Genomic DNA, 22,789 nt, shown 5'->3' on the forward strand with positions numbered 1-22,789 from the left:
TTATGTAAATATTCAAAAACATTTAACCTACTGATGTCTCAATTAATGTAATTTTATTGGTATCTATTTTTATTTTGAAATTTACCAGTAGCTGCTGTATTTCTCACCCTCGGCTTATACTCGAGTCAGTACATTTTCCCAGGGTTTTTTGTGGTAAAATTAGGTGTCTCGGCTTATATTCAGGTCAGCTTATACTTGAGTAAATATAGTAGCATATACTATGAGAAAGCTCGAGACTAGAGTTTGCATCCCTGCACAACCACAAAAACCTACTGGGTGGCCTTGGGCAGGTCGGAGTCTCTCAGTATCAGAGGGAGCTCCCATTTGGTCCAATCTTGCCAAGAAAATCTCATGATAGATTGGCTTAAGAGTTTCCATAATTTGAAAACATCTTGAAAACGATACCCAGCCACAACCACCCACATGCTTTAATGTCAAATGTAGATTTCTACCCATGGGAGCTTAACTGTGTTACAAAAGACATGCGGGGACATGAGAGAAGCCTCCCACAAGGATGGTAACTTCAAAACATCAGGGCGTCCCCTGGGCAATGTCCTTGCAGGTGGTCAATTCTCTCACACCAGGAGCAACTTGCAGTTTCTCAAGTTGCTCCTGACACGCCAAAAAAACAAACAAACAAAAACAAAACAAAAACACAAAGGCATAAAATATTTTCAGTACTGAAGGATGTTTAAAAGATGCAATAGACTGTGGATTTCTGCTGGCTTATTCCAATGATCTGAATTGTGTTCTTGTGGCATATACATGTCCAGCTTACATTGTTTACAAACTGGGAGGCTACCAATTAAATTCTCACCTTTAAGCCTAGTTCTTTTCTGTTGTTTACATCTGGCAGAGTTGAAGCTCAGACCATTACATCGCCCTTTCCCCTTATTGCAGGCGCCAGTGATTTTGATTTATCAGCCTAACTAAACATTTTAGTAAGGCTGATAACTTGGAAGATAAGAAGGGTCAGGCCTGGGTAGTAAGTGTATTTGGAGACTGCCAACAAATACCAAATGCTGTAGGCTATAATTCTAAGTAAGGAACTGGCATCTCTGAATATTAATTCTCTAAGAAAATACACTGAAATCCATGGAGGCAGGATAAATAAATCTACATGCAGCCTTACATCAGCCTTGGTTATAAAATGAGGAAAATGTTGAAATTGTAAAGAGAAGTCGTTTCTATGGGCATGATCATACAGTTTGGGATACTACAACAGAGCCAGTTAAAACTCATCTCTTCTGTATCCTGTCTTTAAATTATTTACATGACTAACTATATGTATTATTAAGTTAGAATCATTTGAATCTTAGTTTGTGATTAATCCAAAAAATTTGATATAAAGGAATGAAATATTAGTATTTCTTTCAATACATTCAAAGAGAAAGTAGATTAATTCCAACTACTGTTGGAATAAAATTGTGACATCCCCCCATTAAGCAAGATAATTTCATATATTATGCTGTACATTCTCACATATTTTTTGAAGCGTAGACCTTTTGTGAGCATTAATTCAGAAAAATGGGATCACATTTTAATGGCGCTATCCAAACTGCCATTATGACGACTATCTCTGACAATGATTTTCTTTCCCATAGTTTTTCACTTGACATTTTTTTCCCTTCAGTTTCAGCTCAGATTCTTAAGAGCAGCCTTGATTCTATGAAACAGCAGATAGAGCGTTTGGAAAGTGATATTAAGAAGTTTCCGAAAACAGAAGATCCACATGATAAATTTGTTGAGAAGATGTCCATATCCTTTGTTAAACTGGCATATACCTTTGATTAATTGCACCCATAACAAGTAAAAAATATATATTCAGAACAAGGAATATCAGTTTTAATGCAGTACTTGTGCTCTATTATTTTAATGGAGGCTTTATGTTGTTAATGCTAATGTTGAATTATTAAGCCTTTACTGTCACAAAATTCCCCATTTTTTGCCCCATTTGTTTGTGATGGAATATGTGAAGTCAGTTGACATGAAGAACTCCTACGTTGTCTATACAGTAAGTTTGGTACCTAATCAGTTTGAACAAAAATGATTTGTAGTATTCGGTGGGCCATTTTATGTAATCTCCAAAAACAGAATGGGAAGGAGGGAGTCAGAAAGCCCGGCAAAATGGATTAAGGGAGCTGGATTTATCCAGTTCCTGGATAGGAAGGGGTTAAATCTGCAATATACCTGAAGCAGGGGACGAGGGACAGGGCCTTCTCGGTTGTGGCCCCTCAGCTCTGGAACTCCCTCCCACTGGAGATTAGAACTGCCTCTTCTCTCCTGACTTTTAGAAAACAGGTGAAAACTTGGCTCTGGAAACTGGCATTTGATAAGTGAGTCAATAACCCGTGACTACACGAACGGATGGTGAAGAACTACGATTTTATTTTGACGACTTGGCCAATGTAATTATGTGATTGTATTTTAGTATTTTAATGTTTTAGTGTATTATGGGATGTGAAGTTTTTAAACCATTGTCAGTGATACTGTTGTTGTGAACTGGCCTGAGTCCCTCTGCGGAGGTGAGAAGACCCATAGAATACCAGATAAAACAGCAAAATTAACCCCCAGCTCTTGGCCGTCCTGCCCAGGAACTCTCCGCTGTTCTAAATAAATAAATAAATAAATAATTTTTCTCCCTCCCCAGCAGCAGTGTATTTTTGGGAAAGTTTCCCAGGCTCCTTCTCCAGAGAGAGCCCTGCTGGGAACTTGCTTTCCCTACAACACTTGGATAGGACGGGTATTGAAAAGCCTCCTCTCAGAGCATGATGGGAGTTGAAAATTTTACTCTCTGTCTATTTCTCAGCCAATAAAAAGCCTGGTTGTGTCCATGCTCTGATTGGCTGAGAATGGACACACCCAGCAAATACAATTCCCAGAACCCTCTCTTGCGGTTTTTCTTATTTTTAGAAATGTTATGGTTAAAACTTAAAATAATTCTTAAAAATCAATAGATTGGTGAATTGTTTTGAACTTGACAGGCCTGCAGTTGTAAATGGGGTCTCAAACTGAGGTAGGTTTCATGGAGATAGGCCTTAAAATAACTGAGGATTGAGCCTTCCAACTTTCCCATTGTAGCCAATGGGCTGAATCTTTGCCAAATGAAAACGGCAATACCCCTCCCCATTCTAGTAACTTCCTGGTAAACAGAATGAGGTGTCAGTCAACAATGGACTCTGAAATGGGATGTCTTTTGGGTGAACTGCACACCTCTATTATACAGTACTAACTCCATATCCACAGAGGAATTTTTTTTCCTGAACTTACTGTGAAACAGGAAACCATAGATAATAGCAAACTCTGTTCTGCTTGAAATTACCATCGAGTCATAAGCAAGAGTTTTGCAAGGAGTAGTATCGAATTTTGCTGGTTCTGAAGCATTTAAAAATCCGAAACCATGTTTTAAATAAAAAGAAAGCAGTTAACTTAAGGATTAGTGACATTGTAGATGGATTGCGTCTAAGTGATAAAACTAGCTTTATGGTTTTTTATGCTGAACTGCTCCTTATTTAAACTCATAGTTCTTTAACATGAAGATTACAGCTTTGCAAAGAGTTCCAGAGAGCAGTACGAAAAATTATCAAACATGCACAACAACATGACTAAATTATATGACTGTTTGGGGGACTACTTCTGTTTTGACCCAAAAGCCGTGAGCAGTGAGGAATTCTTTGGCGATCTAAGTACATTCAGGATCCTATTCTTGGTAAGTTGAGAGAAAGCACTATCTCACATTATCTGTACATTTTTATGTTCATGTCTTAAAATAACTGTGCTGCATACATTTTACCATACACTTTGCTACTATCATGTATAACTATTAAGAAAAGTCACTACAATGGATTCCCCCAGTATTTTGTGTGTTCAGGTTACTGGACAATATTGTATACATATTTCTGCCTTCAATTTTGAATATCTGATTTATTTATTTCATTGTATCTGTTCTGCATCATGAATTCTTGTCTTGAAGTGGAAGGATTTTTTAAACAAAAAGGCAAGGGCAATATAAAAATCTAGATTCTTGTGATGGGGTTGCAACAATTATAACACTATATTGAAATCTTGAGATCTAAGCAATTTACAAGTATTTGGAAACAATCAAATCTGCCTTGCAAACTCATGCACCACTCTCTGGTGGATCACATTATGAGTTTACTCAGTTTTTGTGAGTTTTCTTGAAACTGCTCCAATTTTCCCTGTATGTAATTGTGAATTTACAGTGTGATGAAGAAACAGCCAAGTTGAGTGAGCACAGAACTATATTTTGCAGGTGTTTTTTTAATACTTGATAGATTCCTCAAAGTTTTCTAGTTTAATCCAATAGTAATTTTATAATAGACATAAAATTACCCAGAGTTGCTATTCTGGATGGTTTGTATATCAAAAGGGTATCAACTGAAAGATGCAGATGACTGTTCTATCTTTTTCTTTCTTCACTCTGCCTCAAGAAGAAAGTTATTTACGTGGTACTTTTGTCATGAATAACTTTTCAATAACCTTAAAGCACAGATTCTTTTTATTCTAATTTTTCAGTAAAATAAAGGGTATCAGAATTTTTACACTTTTACACACAGAACAACATTGTACATACAGATTCTATGTAACTACATTGAATTCACAAACAATATACATTGGCTAACAAACAGGCAAATGGGAGTTACATTTTTACTCAGCATTCACATTACCCATACAAATTTATTCATCCCCATGCATACATCACCATTTCTCCCACTGCCTCCTGGAGAAGAACATCTCTGCTTCCTTGCAAATCTGCCACTTTTCCAATAATTTCAAAATGTCTAAAATGCATCCTTTCCCCCTAAGAATAGTACCTCCAAAATTGCACTCCTTGCTTTTTCTTTGAGAAAAGGAGGCAAGTGACCAGACTGTGTTCCATTGGAGATCTGACATTCGCACGGTACACCATCTCGCCCCTTTCCAAGGAGCAGAGCATGGTGGGTGAACAGCACAGTTGCCTGTCACAATTTTTGGATTGTTATAAGGTCTCTTCTGTAGCAATATTTCTTTGCTGATGTTGTTCCAAAGTTGTAAATGAATGATAGATGTTTTTTTCCAGCCTGAAACATCCTGGATACCCAGTTAGTAGATGTTGATGGGTGTTGAAAAGTCTCTCTCAGAGCATGATGGGAGTTGAAAATTTTACTCTCTTGTCTATTTCTCAGCCAATAAAAAGCCTGGTTGTGTCCATGCTCCGATTGGCTGAGAATGGACACACCCAGCAAATACAATTCCCAGAACCCTCTCTTGTGGTTTGTCTTATTTGAAAAAATGTTACAGTTAAAACTTAAAATAATTCTTAAAAATCAGTAGATTGGTGAATTGTTTTTGGCAAATGTAATCCTTGTGTTGACTTCCTTCTTAATGTAAGGAACCTTATAAACATTTCCTTAACCTAAAGAGCTATTGTCTTCAAATGTAAACGTGTTGTTTCCCCCCAAAAATTCAACAGTTAATCATTGTCACAGTTCTTGTCAATGACAGCTGTTCAGCAACTTTTAATTACAATTCCCGAGTGTAGTTGTTTTCCAGGCCTCAATGTCTTCAGCCCAATTAGGTCCCTTTCATACACATTTCATACAATTCCATTCAAACCATACATCATATATTTCATGACACTTTCAAAGGTAATGTGCTTTTTAATTCTGGCAACTAAACATACAAGCCAGGTCTGTACAGATGCAAGATATCCTCGATTTACTGTGCATTCATAATGGAGGAAAACCCATGTTTTTCATTTCTAATCCAGGAGGCGCTGAAGGAAAACAACAAAAGAAGAGAGATGGAAGAAAAGACTAAGCGAGCCAAGCTTGCAAAAGAGAAGGCTGAACGTGAAAAGCTGGAGCGGCAACAGAAGAAGAAGCAGCTAATTGACATGAATAAAGGTAAAATATTATTTGCACTAGTTTAGGCTTAAAATCCTAAAGGCACCAGATTACATTTGATCTTGGAAACTTAGCAAGTTCAGTGTTTGAACCCAAGCCTTAGGAGAAGCAGTTAAGGAGCTGATTATGTTTAGCTTAGAGAAAAGAGGGCTGCGAGGACGTAAAAGTCCTGATTAAATATTGGGGAAAATGTCATATTGAGGAGGGGATAGGCTTATTTTTTGCTGAGCAATGGATTCAAATTGCAGGGAAAGCTATTCCACCAGAACATTAGGAAAAACATCCTGCCTTGGAGTATTTGTTTCAGAGGCTGGGTGGCTATCTGTTGTGAGTGCTTTAATTATGTGTTGCTGCATGGCCGTGGGTTTGCTTGGGCTGGTCCTTATGGATCGTCTCTTCCAGCTCTAAAATTCTATAATGCTGAACCCATGACTGTACATATACTGTGTATGAGGGCATTTAGTGGAAGGGACAGGAAGAAGAAGGGGGAAGACTGAATCAGAAGGCCCCTCATATCTGGGGATTTATTTATTCATTACTTTATTCTACATAATTTGTCGATGTTTTATCTTCCATCCCTTTCGCAAAGCTTGAGAAATGAGATGATGCAAATATGAATTAAACCGAGTGAGAAATTACTTCATCCTGCAGTTTGCTGTTTTCCCTTCTGTGACCATTTCAGTTCGGTTGTTAGGCAGAGAGAGCTTAATCAGTTACAATTATAGAACGCATAACAAGCTAAGTGTGCAACTGAAGCTGGTCTCTTCTACCCAGTGAAAGGGAATGTGATGAAATGTACTGCTAGCAAAACAAATAATAGTATTTATCTCTTGACATATAAGATGCCAAGGTATATTAGTAAGATACCAGAACAAATGATACAATTAAGGTGAACTGAGATAGTATTGCTGATCAGGATTTCAAGTCATTAGATGCACTTTAAAATAAAAGTAGTACTCATTGAAGTGATTGCTCAGTGACCATTTATTATTATTATTATCTTCATGAAGGTTCATTCTGTACTCATAATATAATATTGGCAGAAGGGTTAGTGATATGTTTAAGTATCTAGCTTAATGTCTTTGAAAATGAGTAAAGGCATATGTACCCCTACATCACTCTACCATTGTAGTTTTTGTTACTTTACTGCCTTCAGCAAAGCATTGCCTCCTGCATTTTTAGTATTTCTAAATTTTGTCAATTTTAGTGTGCACATCTGTGTTTATTCCTGAGTCCTGTAACATAAGAGGACACTATTATGCAAAGTTAGGTTGTGTAGCTATTACATGCCTTCCTGCCACCCTAAGTCTCATGTCTTGGTAGACTCCTATCTTGACCATTCTTACCATCTCACCTTAAAGAAGCACCATCTGTTGTGTATTTGTGTGTGCAAAAGGGAGCACAGAGACCCTCTTTTAGATACCTATCTAGGTTTTAACTAAAAAAATCAAAATAATACTGAAATGTGGTTTTGTCAGATTTTTAGATCCATTTAGATTTGCTGACAGTGGCAAATCCCCCCCCCCCCCCCCCCAATAAGATGAGACTCATGACATCTGCTCTCTTGCTGATAGGGACTGTATTATATTACCCTGCTGGAACCTAATTTAGCAACAAGCTATTAATTTGTGGAGGAAATGGAGTAGAACACTCATGTTCAGAAATAAGCTTTTGTTGATAGATTGTATTTGAAATACCTATTTTTAATTTCTGTCAAAAGCATTGCATAAATAAGTATAAATCTGATAAAATAGAGGGAGCACAAGCAGCTAAATAATTTTAGACCAAAAACGGACAACTGCGACTGCATTGACTGTAGATTTAAACAATTCTTCTCTGTGCATGAGGCAGGGGATTGTGGACAAGCATGTAGATGTGGAGTTGTTTGTTCTGCTCTACAGTCACACAAGGTGGAGGAATATTCTTTTAAGTAGTGCCATTTTTGCCAGGTTGTCTTGATCTTCCCACTCCACTTCTGAGTCTGTTCAAGGACTTCCAAGTTGCCCATTCTTGGTTTGCCCCTGGAGGCAGACTCTCATTGGGGGGGGGGGGGGTCATCCATTTAGGATTTCCTGGTTTAGCTGCCCAGAGGGATACTCTTGCTGTTGCTGGGGGGACTTTAAGAGGAGTAGTGGTTTTCATACAGCTTTTCCTTGATTTGAGTCTACTGGGAGGAGGCTGGTAGCCATGTAGTGGATGACTTTCACAGTTTTCAACCTTATTTCTCTCACATTTAGCAGCAACTTCCCATCACATATCAGGAAGGGGCAATGCCAGCTAGCTTGTAGAGTCTATCAACAGGTTTAGGTTTGAGACATCCTGTGATTATTCTGCATGCTTCATTCAATGCTGTCTTTACGTGCTTCACATGGGAAGACTTGTGCCAAACAGGGCAGGCATACTCAGCAGTTGATTAAGACAAGGCTAAGGATGATGTTCTTATTAATTTTGGGTTTGCACCCCATGCGCTGCCAGTAAGTTTCTGCAGGATATTATTGCATGCAGCTACTTTGTTCTTGGTGTTCATGAAGTGTTTCCTAAATGTTAGTGTTCCATCTAAGGTGACACCGAGACATTTAGGATGGAAACAGTGTTTGATCTCTTGGCCTTCCCAGGTAACTTTCAATTTCCTATTGGCTTCACGGTTGCATAGGTGGAAAGCACACACTTGTGTCTTAGCAGGGTTAGGCTTCAGGTGGTTATTTTTGCAGTATCTTTGAAAATACCTCAAGGCGATATTTTCTTTTTGTTGCTATTTGTAGTTATTAATTATGACAATTCTCCAAGCACCTGGTATTCAGGTATTGCAAATTCATGGCCAATTGTAGTGCATTCTTCCTGTTTTCCTACTGCACTCCACTTTCCTAGACATTTATCTTTTTTTCCAACTAATAACATCATCTTGTAGTATGCCCAGAATACAGCAAGCTCTGTTTAGTCATCTTCACATCTAGGAAGAGTTTAGGTTTAATTTTCTTAATCCATTAATTGTAGAAGTTGTAAAGTTGTGGAGTTTTCTTTTTATTATATTGGGGCTTTTTTAACATATGTGAAATAATCTTACATTTTATGCATCTAAATAACATGAAAAAAACCCCACTAACGGCACGATCTCTTTTAGGATCTACGATAGCAATTTTAATGCCAATATTATTTAATCGGAAATGGTTTCAGTCTTCATTAGCTCCTGTTACTACAGCAATTAAAATACCTGTTAACTACTGATACAAGAATGAAGGGGAAGAATGAGTGCCTCAGTCACAATTAATGTTAAATTAATTGTTTTTGAAAAGTATATTAACATTCCCTTAACACAGATGAGGATAATAGAGTGGAGTTCATTAATAGGCAGCTGACATCCATAATGGTGTCAGTGATATCACTTCTGAAAGCACATCAGTATCCCAGTAAAATTATAAGTCATTTAATAAGTTCATATCTATTCATGTTTAGCATCTCTTGATTGTTAGCAGTTCTATTGTAGTATACACGATAAGTATAATTCTGTCATAACTGTTTAACAGTCCCCAGCTTCTACTGAATGTGTTAGTCAACATTATCTTCAATTTGCATACACAATCCTTCAGATTTGGAATGTATGCCCTAGCTTCGTTAGAATGCCTATTTCTCTGTAGCAAAACAGTCATCTGTGTAGCTTGCATGGTTTATTTTAGCCCATTGTTGACTGCATGGATATCTCTTATTTTTATGAATAATAATAATAATAATAATAATCTTTATTTATAACCTGGCCTCTCTCCCTGCAGGGATTCAGGACTGTTTACAGAAATAACAAAAATGTCAAGCATTCAATGGCAGTAAAAAGATAAACAACAATCAAAGCAAAACATGAAATCAAATAACTCAATATAACTTGTAAACAGACAGAAGTCAAGGATTAAACTAAATACACATAATGAGTACAAGAGGGCAACACAATTAAAGCAGTATACATTGAAAGCACAGTATAATATATCGCGTCAGCAGACTAAGGAAGTATCCAATGTCAGGCAAGAATAAGTATGAAAGATACTAATCTTCCTCCTCTCCATAGGCTCGGTTACACAGATGGGTCTTTAAAAGCTTTTTAAAGGAAAGGAGAGAAGGGGGCATTTTTAGTTCTTTAGGGAGGGAGTTCCAGAGGCAGGGAGCAGCCACAAAGAAGGCCCCATCTCTCGTTCCTACTAGTTGTGCTTGAGATGGTGGTGGGACCGAGAACAGGGCCTTCTCCGCAGACAGCAGTGCTCATGCTGGTTTGTACGCAGAGATGCGGTTTTTCAAATAGTCTGGTCCTGAGCTGTATAGGGCTTTGTAGGTAATGACCAGCACTTTGCATTTCACCTGGAAGCGGACCAGCCAGTGGAGTCTACCATAAAATGGGAGTAATTCTCTCCTTGTATGGTGCTCCAATTAGTAACCTGGTTGGCGATCTCTGTAATTGGTGACTGAAAAGATACTAGTTTTATTTCTCCCACTAAAACAATGCATAGATCTAACTGCATCAAATGATAATGAAACCTTTCCTGTTATTGGGACTTATGATTAGATAACCTAGAGATCCAGCATGGTGTAGTGGTTTGAGGATTGGACTACAGCTCTGGATACTTGGGTTTGAATCTATCAGCCTCTGAACAAATCATGCTGAGAGAAACCCAGGATAGGATCACCTTGATGTCTCCCTAAGGCTGGATTTGCACTGTGATATAAAATCCAGATTATCTGCTTTGAATTGGATGATATGGCAGTGTAGACTCATATAATCCAGTTCAAAGCAGATAATGTGGATTATCTGCTTTGATAATCTGGATTGTAGGGCAGTGTGTAGATCCAATCTAAGTCAACTCCCTTCTCCCAGTGTTCCTGATTATGTGCTTTCAAATACCTTAATGTATGCTTCATCTACTATGAATGCTTACTAGCCTCTTGCTTGGGAATTTTGCAATAATACCTCAGGAATGTAATGGCAGTTACTGATGAGAAGTGGTGTATTTGCATATGGAGCACATCATCAATAATCAACAGGACAGGGCTTTAAAAATCAAGAGAATAGAAGTGAGGTAGGCATCCATTTCACTGAATTGGACTTCATAAGGAGCCTAGTCAGTGGTATCTCAGGAAAGTGACAGCTTTCATTACTGTACAATATATGTCTTTAATTTAGTGGTTTTATGTAAATGTGACCCCCTTTTTGTGTTCCATATTTTCCTCTGTTATAACCTTAATTGCAAAGAGATTAATTTTATTTCCTCTGCTATTCACAGAGGGCGACGAGACAGGCGTGATGGATAATCTTCTTGAGGCGCTGCAATCTGGGGCAGCATTCAGGGACCGCAGGAAGCGAATGCCAAGAACTCCAGGTAGGACGTTTTCATAGCTTTTTTTTTTCAGGGAATGGGTTATATGTTCCATTTTTGGTGTCAAAACGTAGAGAATATGTTTGGAGAACACTTCTGTGGCTTTTAATTAAAGTACCTTTAGGCTCAGGTTTACAGGGCATGTATATATACACCCACAGATTGTCATGTGTAACTGTTATAATTGTAGATATAAGTATTACAACTTGTATCTATAATGTAAAAAGATCAGCCAAACAACACAGACACAACAGGTTTCCTTCTTGTTTGATGCAACCATACATGTAACTAAATCAACACTCCACTGTTTCTGGAATATCATTTTCATCAGTCTAATGATATTATCTATTTTAAATTACTCTTCTTTTTAAAAAAGTAACAAAAATTGTGAAGCACTGCAATAACAGCCCTATCTATCTATCTATCTATCTATCTATCTCACTGGATATTCCATACTTGCACAAGTGAGTCATGTTTGATGTCCTATTTTGACAAATATCTTCATCTGAGATGTTTAAGAAAGCATTGACTTGTAGCCAAAGGAGGAATTAGTTTGAGAACATGGTCGGTCTGAAGGCACTAGTGTGGGATTAGGAAGGAAAAATGAAGATAGCTTGAATTTCAGTGCTTTTGAAAGGTTAAGGGGAGTGATATGTAAACTTCCTTGGGGTTAAAATGCTTGGCTGGAGTGAAGATGTGGAATCATTTTAGTTTATGTATTAGGAGATTTATATCTATAGATGTGTTACAGCTGCCTTGGTCTGGTTATAATACCCATGCAATTCAAAACAGATTAGGTTTTTTATTTTTTTCACACTTGACATGATTCTAGCCCTGATTTTGTTTTAGAAATTATTTCTTGAGATCTTGAGAGTGCAGTATTCCATGATTTCACTAGCAGCATTAGAAGAGTATTGCTTTATCCACTCATATTTTGCTTTGGCCTAAATCATATTCTTGAGGTAGGGAATCAACTTTTGCTTCCTCTGATAGATTAAGTACTAAAATAATTATGTTTTCTTTTCAATTATTATTATTATTATTATTATTATTATTATTATTATTATTATTATTATTATTTGAAACACAACAAGATGCGTCCACAGCAGACAAGATCACTCTGCTGGCTGTTGTAATGGATCACATGTTGGACACTTCCCAAGTGTCTAGGACTGTGTGATGTATTTGCAAATAATGCGTGCAGATCCCAGTAAGGTGGCCATCTGCAGCTGGTAGATGATAATTTTGTCAATGCCGATTGTGTTTAAGTACAGGCCAAGGTCTTTAGGCACTGCACCCAGTGTGCCGATAACCACTAGGACCCCCTTTACTGGCTTGTGCCAGAGACTTTGCAGTTCCATCTTTAAATCCTCACATCGTGTCAGCTTTTCCAGTTGTTTCTCTTCAATCCTGCTGTCACCTGGGATTGCAACATTGACAATCCATACTTTGTTTTTTAACATGATTGTGAGGTCAGGAGTATTATGCTCCAAAACTCTGTCTGAATCCGCAAGTCCCAGAGTAGCTTGACGTGTTCGTTCTTTGTAACTTTTTCTGGCTTGTGATCCCACCAGTTCTTTGTCGCAGATAGATGGTATTTGTGGCACAAGTTCCAATGAATCATCTGAGCAACGGTGTTGTGCCTCTGCTTGTATTATTTTTATATTTCTTACCCAACTCTCATTGGTGCTCAAGAATAGTCACAGCACAGTCAAAACATACAAACATTGCAAGAATTCTATAAACACACATATTTAAACATAGTTTAAACATATTTCTATAAAATACATATTAAATGCATTCTATATTACAATGGACCCCCCGGTGGCGCAGTGGGTTAACCCGCTGAGCTGCTGAACTTGCTCATTAAAAGGTTGCAGGTTTGAATCCGGGGAGCAGCCTGAGCTCCCGTTGTTAGCGCCAGCTTCTGCCAACCTAGCAGTTAGAAAACATGCAAATATGAGTAGATCAATAGGTAACACTCCGGTGCGAAGGTAATGGCGCTCCGTGCAGTCATGCTACTTACATGACCTTGGAGATGTCTATGGACAATGCTGGCTCTTCGGCTTAGAAATGGAGATGAGCACCAACCCCCAAAGTCGAACACAACTAGACTTAATGTCAAGGGGGAACCTTTACTTTTACCTATATAACAGTGACCACATTACCAACCCACCCAATCATTATGATCTTCCAGAGACCTCCTCTCGTTGCCATCACAAATACAGTTGGCTTCAATGAGAGAGAGGGCCTTCTCAGTAGCCACCCCAGCTCTTTGGAACTCCCTCCCCATTGAGATGAAAACTGCCCCTTCCATCTTTCAGGAACCTGTTCAAGCAAGGTTTTGATGAATAAATTCAATTGTTAATGACAGCAAGGTTAATTTACACTGAGCTTAGTGAAATATACTATTTAATTGATGAGTCTCCACAATAATTGTAATTGGTTTAAAATGTTTTTGATGCTTAATATTTATTTATATCCTATTTCTGGATGTTAATAGGCTCTGTGTAATTTTGTCTTATATTTTATGTTAAATGTGCTTTGATTTGTATTGCATTGTTGTGAGTTGCTTTAGGTCCCATTAGGGAGAAAAGCAGGATATAAATAAAGGATTATATTATTATTATTATTTTACTGACACAAAAGCACAGTATGTCACAGCAAATGCTATATATATGCTGGATTTTGTATCACAAAATCACAAGTCGAACACTTCCCAAGCGTCTAGGACTGTGATGTATTTTCGAATGATGCGCACAGATCCAAGTAAGGTGGCCTTTTGCAGTTGACAGATTGTGATTTTGTCAATGCTGATTGTTTCCAAATGCCGGCTGAGATCTTTTGGCATGGCACCCAGTGTGCTGATGACCACTGGAACCACCTGTACTGGTTTATGCCAGAGCCTTTGCAGTTCATAATAATAATAGTAATAATAATAATAATAATAATATAATTCTCGAACTGCAAATGAACAAGAATTATATCATCATCATCATCATCACATATTATTATTGATTATTGTGATTATTATTATCATCACCCAACACACAAGGAAGTTGGGCTTTTCACTAAGCATAGCTGAAATAGAGAAGATCATAATTCTTACTTTTTGAACTTCTGTTAATATAAAAGCACATGGGATTTTAACAATCATCCTTAAATGAGTCAGTGCATTTGCCCTTTATGTAACCTTTCAAAATCTTAACCGGTCAACAAATGTGATTGTTTTAGAAGATTGTCATTAGTACTGCATTGCTGAGAGATGAAAGTGCATTCATCATACTTGCATTTGTGAAAATGGCAGTCCCTAGAATGCCTTCTGATAAGTAAGACAGACTACTCCTATATGAAGGAGAATTCTATGTGCCGAGACGAGGAAATATGTTTCCCTTAGCTTCCTTATTTGTCTAATCCTTTTATACCATCTGGTATTTTCGCAAATGATCTCCACAAATCCTCCTGATTACCCTTGCAGAATAAATTCTGATAGAAGGTTGTACTATTGATCCTACCATAATGTATTGTAAATGTCACTTATTACTCCTTATATTTTAAAAGCTTGTGCTTTTCATAGTCCAGGAGCATGAGGTACAGGTATAGCCCATGTTTAGCCAACCTGATGTATTCAACGATAAACAATACAGTTGTCTCCAACTTGTGTTCCAATTGTAAAGCTGTTTCTAGGTCTTGGTTCATGAAATTGAACCTAGTCACCCTTGATATGCAAATGTATTAGAATTAAACATCCTTGAACAAATCACTTTCCTGCTCAGCCTGGAAAAACATAAAAAATATCACCTAAATAGTCATATGCTGATTGTGGCAATGCATTTTAATGAACTTGGTGTGAACAAATACACATCTGCACTAAGTACACTTTGAAAGAGATTGGCAGTGAAATCTTCAAAGTCCTTATGTGTTTATGTAAATACTAATGTCAGTGGGTAGGGCCTGAAAAATCCAACCTTTCTGTGACTCTGTTTCCTTTAAAGGCAACAGTTTAATAATTCAATAAAAATACCAAGGTTTTGGCATGACTGTTCCTTTAACGGTGCTGCAGGGATCCGATCGCAATGGAAACTGCTAAAGGGAATGGCGTCCATAACTTTTTTTGAATGTCATCCATAACTATATTGCCATTTTTCCAACACCTTTTATCCTCGCCTGAGGCCATGAGATATAAAACATGGCCAGTTCCAAAAAATATTCTCTCTAATATCGTTTTAATCATTTTCCTGCTTCATTAGCTGTCCTTTACTCTTAACTTTTAAGTGTTTTGGCCTGCTCAGTCTTTTTCTATTCAGCTAAATTTCTAGAAACAGTACTAGCTACTGCCTTTTCAGAAATGCGCCACTTTAGAAATATTGGAACTAACTTGTTACTATGTGTTGTTACATCTTTCCTCTTTTTTACTACTCAAAACATACTTGTGATGTACATGTTTGTTTAATATCTAACTCTGCATTTATACATCTAATACTTCTATTCTTTATCCCAACTATTGTGACGCATGTGTCTTGCAACATTTGAATGTGAGGTCCAACAATTTCAGTTTAAAATATTTGAGGAACTAGTGTTAACTTTGTTTTAGCTTAAAATAAGCAGAGAAGAAAGATCTCCTTTATATTTCAAACTTGGGTTGCTGTGAGTTTTCTGGGCTGTCTGGCCATGTTCCAGAAGCATTCTCTCCTGACGTTTCACCCACATCTATGGTAGGCATCCTCAGAGGTTGTGAGTTCTGTTGGAAACTAGGCTAGTGGGGTTTACATATCTGTGGAATGTCCAGGGTGGGAGAAAGAACTCTCATCTCGGTTGCTGTGAGTTTTCCAGGCTGTATGGCCATGTTCCAGAAACATTCTCTCCAGATGTTTTACCCACATCTATGGCAGGCGTCCTCAGAGGTTGTGAGATCTGTTGGAAACTAGGAAAGTGGGGTTTATATATCTGTGGGATAATGTCTAGGGTGGGAGAAAGAACTCTTGTCTGTTTGAAGTAGGTGTGAATGTTGCAACTGGCCAGCTTGATTAGCATTGAATGGCCTTTCAACTTCAAAGCCTGGCTGCTTCCTGCCTGGGGAAATCCTTTGTTGGGAGGTGTTAGCTGACCCAGATTGTTTTCTGTCATGGCCAGACAGCCCAGAAAACTCAGAGCAACCCAGTGATTCTGGCCATGAAAGCCTTCAACAACACATTTCAAACTTACTTGCCTTATGAAAATATGAACAAAAGGAATGGGTCTTTCACTTAACAAAGTATGTATTTGGGCCTTTCTCCATCAACAGAAAATTTTGGTAGTAGAAGCAGAAATAACATGAAAATAACAGGGATAGGTTTCTATGCCAGAATAAAACACACACATAAAATGAAGAGCAGTTCAACATATCTCAGCAAAAACCTTTTATTCAGATATAACAATGTGAATGTTTGAAATGAAACAAGGAGGTCAGGTAAGCCTTTCATCAGTAAACAAGAATGTTGAAGCTTCTAGAGACAACTTGAAAGCTTATTTCCAAATATATCCAGGATTTCTTTTCTTTCACCTCCCTCCACTTTTCTTTTGATTTCCACTTTGGTGGCCAACTCTCCTAAGCTTATATTTTTAAACATGTTGCAAGGAGGGAACTGGTGAGGCAAGGTTATTTGCTTCCCCCATTTCTCTCTTTTTCATCTATTCATGGATGTTCATTAAGAAATTCTGGAAGCAGTTGCTGTTTACTATGCTTGAAGCAGTGCACACATATCTGCAGTTGGATCAATGAGAATAGAATCCCATTCTTTCCCAGTTAAAGCTTTATTTGCATTGCTTACTGTAGACAAGACATGCTACTATAATCTGTTACTCTGCGTTTTTCCAGCCCTTCTTTATCAACCTATCAATATTGGTTCTAACTCTGTCTTCTAACTAGACAGACAACGAAGAGGAACAGTGAGACTATAGGTATAAAATGTTGTGCAGCAAGCAGATCATAGCCACATCCCATGCACAAGACACACAGACAAGAGTAGAAATTAACAGAAAATCTTTACTCTTAATAGCAGAGGTGAAATACAAACTTGCAATGTTTCATACAAAAAACAAACAGTGCAAGAAACTTACATAGTCTTTGTAATTAACACAAAATAAGACATCTTCATATTAAGTCAAATGAGAAAGCAAAGCATAAACCTTGAACAAACAGCTATTCCACCATAGCCTCCTTTAGAGCAGCATAACAGCTTCTCTCCAACCTGCTCCTCAGAGCAGAGTCTTTTTAGCATAGATCTCCTCAGAGAAAAAGCTCTCCAGAACTGTGTTCTAAAAACCCATACAGTTATACCCTATCAGGTGTGGTCCAAGATTGCTGGGTGACCTACATTACCAGCTGCACATAATAATTACTATCATAAGGTTTTTCTTCAACAGACACACACTTGGTCCTGCTACAACTTACTGTAACATAAAAGACTTTATAAAAATGTGTTTTTACTTAAGTTCTCTTGTACCAGAGATACCCATGCCATCTGTATATCCTGCTAGAATCAACATTCTCTTATTTGATAATCTCAACATTTTTATTATGGTCCAAAGGTCCTTATTATACTGTAGCATGCAAGTATATCTTGTATTTGATAACATTATCCATTTCTTTATACCAGTGGTTCCCAGCCTGTGATCCGTGGACCACCAATGGTCCACAAAAACAAAGATATGGTCCACGGCCTCACCATTGCTATACCATTGCCTTGAAACCATGCGGCAACTAGAGCAACTGGTCTAGCAAAACATTATAGTGCTGAGGCAACAGGGATGTCAGGAGGGGAGAGGCTGGCTACCCACCAAAGATTACTACTACCACATCAGTTAAAGATTATTAAATATGGTTTTCTGTGAGGGAACAGATGATGAATACTGGATGGCATATGTTCTGTATCAGAAACTAGAGCTGATGTGGTGTATCCAATGTAATTATCTGAATCGGCACCTCAAATAACCAAACCAAATCTAAAGTTGACCAAAAACAGATTTGAACCCTTTTGGTACTAATGTTGGAGAGTGTTCCCTAGTCAAGTGGTCCCTGGACAAAAAAACACATTGGGAACCACTGCTTTATACAAATCAGACTACACATTGTAAAGTAAATTGCGAGATCTTAAAGTTATCTCTTTCAGTTATCCTGCAGCACCGTCAAACTTTCTCTGAGGTTTTTTCCCTTTATAGTTTGGAAATGAAATAATATTCCTGGTAAACCAATATAATAGTAGATAAACAAAAAAAGAAAGTATATAGATGGCAAATTAGAAAACTATATAGAATGTTATGAAGCTCAAAAGGGAAAAAATATAGATTCTTGCTTATCAAAGGGGGGAGGAGAGAAAGAAGAAAAAAAATACTTAACACAACAAAAATGTCAAAAAAGTATAGAAAATGTGACTGTGCCTATATGTATATATATATTTGTGTGTAAGAAAAGCTAAACTGTAAATACAGTCCAATTATACATCTCTCCGCCAGAGGTCACTCTTCTGCAAGGCTTGCACTCAATATCATTCCTTCTCCCAATGCTCCCTTGTTCCCAGTTCCTTCCAGCTGTCCAGTCAGTTAGCAAACCTTTCTTGAGGAGTCTTGATCAGATTTAAGGGAGTCACTTTCTTAATTCATATTATATGAATAATATCAGTATTATAAGCCCTTATAGTTGTTATCCAAATATATGTGTATTTGGAATCATTCCAAAATGGTGTGAGAGAGAGCTTTTTCTCATTTTGCAGCTTGTGTTAATGAACTCAATATAACCATGATGCAGTCGTATTGTTATTTTAAACATAAAAATCAATACTTGAGCCTATGCAAACCAAGTACTAAATGAAGATGAAAAAAGCACAAAAACAGGTTAAATATGTCTATTAATATCTATGAACACAAGTTTTTTCTTCATTTTAGCCTTCTCAAGGAAATGGAGATTTGCTTTAGAGCCAGTGCAGGTGATTTCTTCTGCTTATCTCTAGGTATGAAAATATTACAAATGGTAAAGTTCTATCTACAGAAAGCACAAGGAAGTTAGATTCTTCTTCGTGGTCTCTGTGAATCATACAAATGGGTTATCCTGCACCTGCACTGAGCACTGTCAGAAGATTCTGGAGCTCTAGAGATCTGGATTGTAAGCCTGCCCAATCTCCAAGAGTCCTGTTCCTGTTTGTTTTTGTTTTTGACATCCTTCCTGTGCCTTCAATTCTATCTTGATTATGGTACTGCAAGCCTTCATGATGTCATTGACCACATTCTTAGAGAATTGCCTTGATTGCAGGAGAAAAATCCCAGATAAGGATGACCACTTCATCTGCCTCCTGTACCCAAGTGAGGATTATGTGGTGTACGTGGACAAGCATTGCCATAATTTTCCCCCTCATGCCTGCCATAACAGGGTCCTATACGAGATGCCCCTTAGCAATCATGGTCCTTTGAGACTGAAGGAGTCGATCAGACCATCCCCATCAGCTCCTGAGCCTCTATGAATGGCCTCAGTGTCCATGACAACAGTACAGTTTGTTTCAATGCCAGCTCCTTCAGTCTTGGTATCACTTCCTTCGACATGGGCAGACTCCCATGTCTTCTCCACCTCCGGCTTCCTCGGTTCATTAACCCATCAAACAGTTCTTACAAGACCCTCCTGCCTTGAGATCAAAGAACTCCAAGAAATCTGTAAATCAGCCCTCTCACCACCTTATCACATGGACCATGAGATCCATGGTGGTCTATCTATTTCATAGGCAAATGTACCTTTTAGATAGCCCTTCATCAAGTATTGATTTAGGTCAGGGGTGCACAAACTTTTTAAACAGAGGGCCAGGTCACAGTCTCTCAAACTGTTGGAGGGCCAGATTATAATTTGAAAAAAAAAGATGAGTGAATTCATGTGCACACTGCACATATAGTATTTGTAGTGCAAAAAACACTTAAAAGCAATACAATAATTAAATTGAAGAACAATTTTAACAAATATAAACGTATTAGTATTTCAATGGGAAGTGTGGACCTGCTTTTGGCTGATGAGATAGGATTGTTGTTGTTATTGTGTGCTTTCAAGTCATTAGACTTAGATTGACCCTGAGCGAGGGCCGGGTAACTGACCTTGGAGGGCCGTATTCGGCCCCCGGGCCTTAGTTTGGGGACCTCTGATTTAGGTCTTCCCATCACATGTGTTTTCTTCTTGTCTCTTTCCCCCATAGTTTTCTGCCTTCCTGCCGTTCACACATGTCTTTTTGGCAGAGAACACTTGTGACTCAAGAGAAAAAGGATTGGAGGCTGTGATATCTCCAACTGGGAAATAAAAGGTGCCTCTGGTTTTCAGTGCAGTGCAATTTTAATACACTTTCTAACATGCCCCATCCAAGGATGGGCTTTCCCTCGCAAGAGCAGTGTAATTGTAATCCACTTTCTGAGATGCCCCATCCAAGGATAGGCTTTCTCTCTCAAGAGACCACTGCTCTCAGAAGGCCCCTCCATCATGTGCCAAAATGGGGGGGGGGGAGAGTGTGACGGTTCCCTTCCCACACGCTGGTACTACGGATCTACCATGCAGTTAGAGCTCTGAACACGATTGCTCCTCTGTGTTCAGAGCTTACCCCTTTTGCCATGATTGCTCTCCAGTTCAACGATGTGGTGACAGAAATAACAACCAGAAGTATAAGTGTGTTGGCATGTGTGCCTCCCTGTCATTGAACTAGAGCTAAAGTGTCCCAAAGAGGAAAAAACTGTCCGTCTGATGAGGTTGTCAGAGTCAGAAGACTCCTCCAACCTCAGGCTTTTTCATCTCTTCTGAGGCTTGATAAGAAGAAACAGCAGAAGGGCAAGGACCAATGAGAGAAGAGGCAGGGATTTCCAATCTTGCCAGCATCCATTGATGACTCCATGATTATCATGTATGTTGGGTCTCCACAGCACTCAATATCATCCTTGGGAAGGGCATCCTCTTCCTACCTTTGTTCAGACCTCTGAACCTGAGGGTGAGATCCAGGATACACCATTGGTTTCAGGGCAACTCCAGCCGCATCCTACTGAGCCTGAAATAGCCTCTATAATTCTAGAGTGCCCTTCTTCTTACTTCCAGCCCATGAATATTCATCACTGCTTTCACTACTTCTTTGCAACCGAGATTATTGCCCAGGTAGATTATGTTGTGAAGTGAAGTTTCTTGAAGTAACTACTTCATGTGACTGTGTTAAACAATACATCAGCAAATGGGGAAAAATATTATTATTCCCCCAATATTGTAAGAGGAAATAATACCGAGTAGAACCAGTGAGTGGTGTTGTAGTACTGCAGTGTTTCCTCAAGGACAAAGTAATCCAAAGAGTAAGTAAGCAGGACATGCCACACAGCAATAATGGATCTTTCTACCATATTTTGTTGTTCTTGTAACTGTGGCTCTGGAAAGGTGAAACTTCTGTTTTTGCTTTTAATCTCTGCATCTGACACAGTGCAGCTGCAGACAGCAGGGGGAAGAGTTTGCCAAATTACCAGCCTCTGGGAAACATACACACATGCAATTTGCACGCAGATACACACAAAAAAATGTCATTACCAATGACAAATCAAAGCTGAAAGTTTGCTTTGCCTGTTGTCATTCATTGCCATTCATATTTAGAAAGTAGACTGCTGTGATAATTGATTTGATGGTCCAACTTGAGTGGAAGCACTTCTGGGCATAGCAGGCCTCACAGATGCCAAAAAAGAAGAAAGGTGGGAATGAAATAATGCACTACTTTCTCCTTAGAGGCATGTGGCCCAGTTTTGAGAGAAGAAAAACATCCTTTAGAAGAAGGGGGGGAAGAAAACTTTAAGAACTCAGCAATAAAATACAAAAATGACCCTCAGTCTCATAAAAATAGACATTCAAACTGAGATAATGTGAGTAGATACTTTACTGGCAGATGAATAATGGAAGAATGTTGTGGAAATAATACGAATTTTAGTGGAATCCATCTATGGGAGTATCTCTCCCTCTTTCCTTCCTCCCTTACTGTTGTTTTGGTGAGGACAGAACCGCTACCACTTTTATATTGATATATGTTCAGTACAGAATTAATAGCCACAAATTTCACCTCCCCTCTCCACAAATAAAACACTAATTAAAATTGAAGGCATCGTGTATGCTTAGGAATATAGGAACACTCTTAAGGTTATTTATTTGAAACTTGATTGGATTATGGAACTCATCCCTATTCTCAAAAGTGCAAAGCAGTATGCTTACCTTTAGCTCCCCTAACCAGCCAATGGATATGAATAACTTAGAAAGCTACAGTGACAGATGAGAGAGAAACAGATAAAAAAGGTACTCAGTTCAGTGCATGACCCAACAACAATCTCAGTCATTTGCCCTGTCATCAATTCAGGGAGTGAAGTAAAAGCAGATGAAAAATGTGAGCTGTAACATCACATATTTTAATAATAGAATCATAGGGTTGGAAAGGGACCACAAGGATCATTTGGTCAAACTCCGGGCATGCATGAATACAAAAACAGTGGATTGTTGTGAGTTTCCTCCTT

General features: G+C 38.3%; 1 protein-coding gene across 3 annotated transcripts in view; it reads left to right on the top strand.

Annotated features, from left to right (window-relative positions):
• DIAPH2 (diaphanous related formin 2) overlaps positions 1-22,789 on the top strand; it is an 85,727-nt gene that overhangs the window by 39,144 nt on the left and 23,794 nt on the right. For all 3 annotated transcript variants that reach the window (XM_067471516.1, XM_067471517.1, XM_067471518.1), the window contains 4 exons: positions 1,634-1,757; positions 3,544-3,709; positions 5,771-5,906; positions 11,168-11,263. In XM_067471516.1, coding sequence (XP_067327617.1) covers positions 1,634-1,757; positions 3,544-3,709; positions 5,771-5,906; positions 11,168-11,263 — 522 coding nt within the window. The remainder of the gene's footprint in view (positions 1-1,633; positions 1,758-3,543; positions 3,710-5,770; positions 5,907-11,167; positions 11,264-22,789) is intronic.

Source organism: Anolis sagrei, chromosome 10, assembly GCF_037176765.1.
Source record: "Anolis sagrei isolate rAnoSag1 chromosome 10, rAnoSag1.mat, whole genome shotgun sequence".
NCBI lineage: Eukaryota > Metazoa > Chordata > Lepidosauria > Squamata > Dactyloidae > Anolis > Anolis sagrei.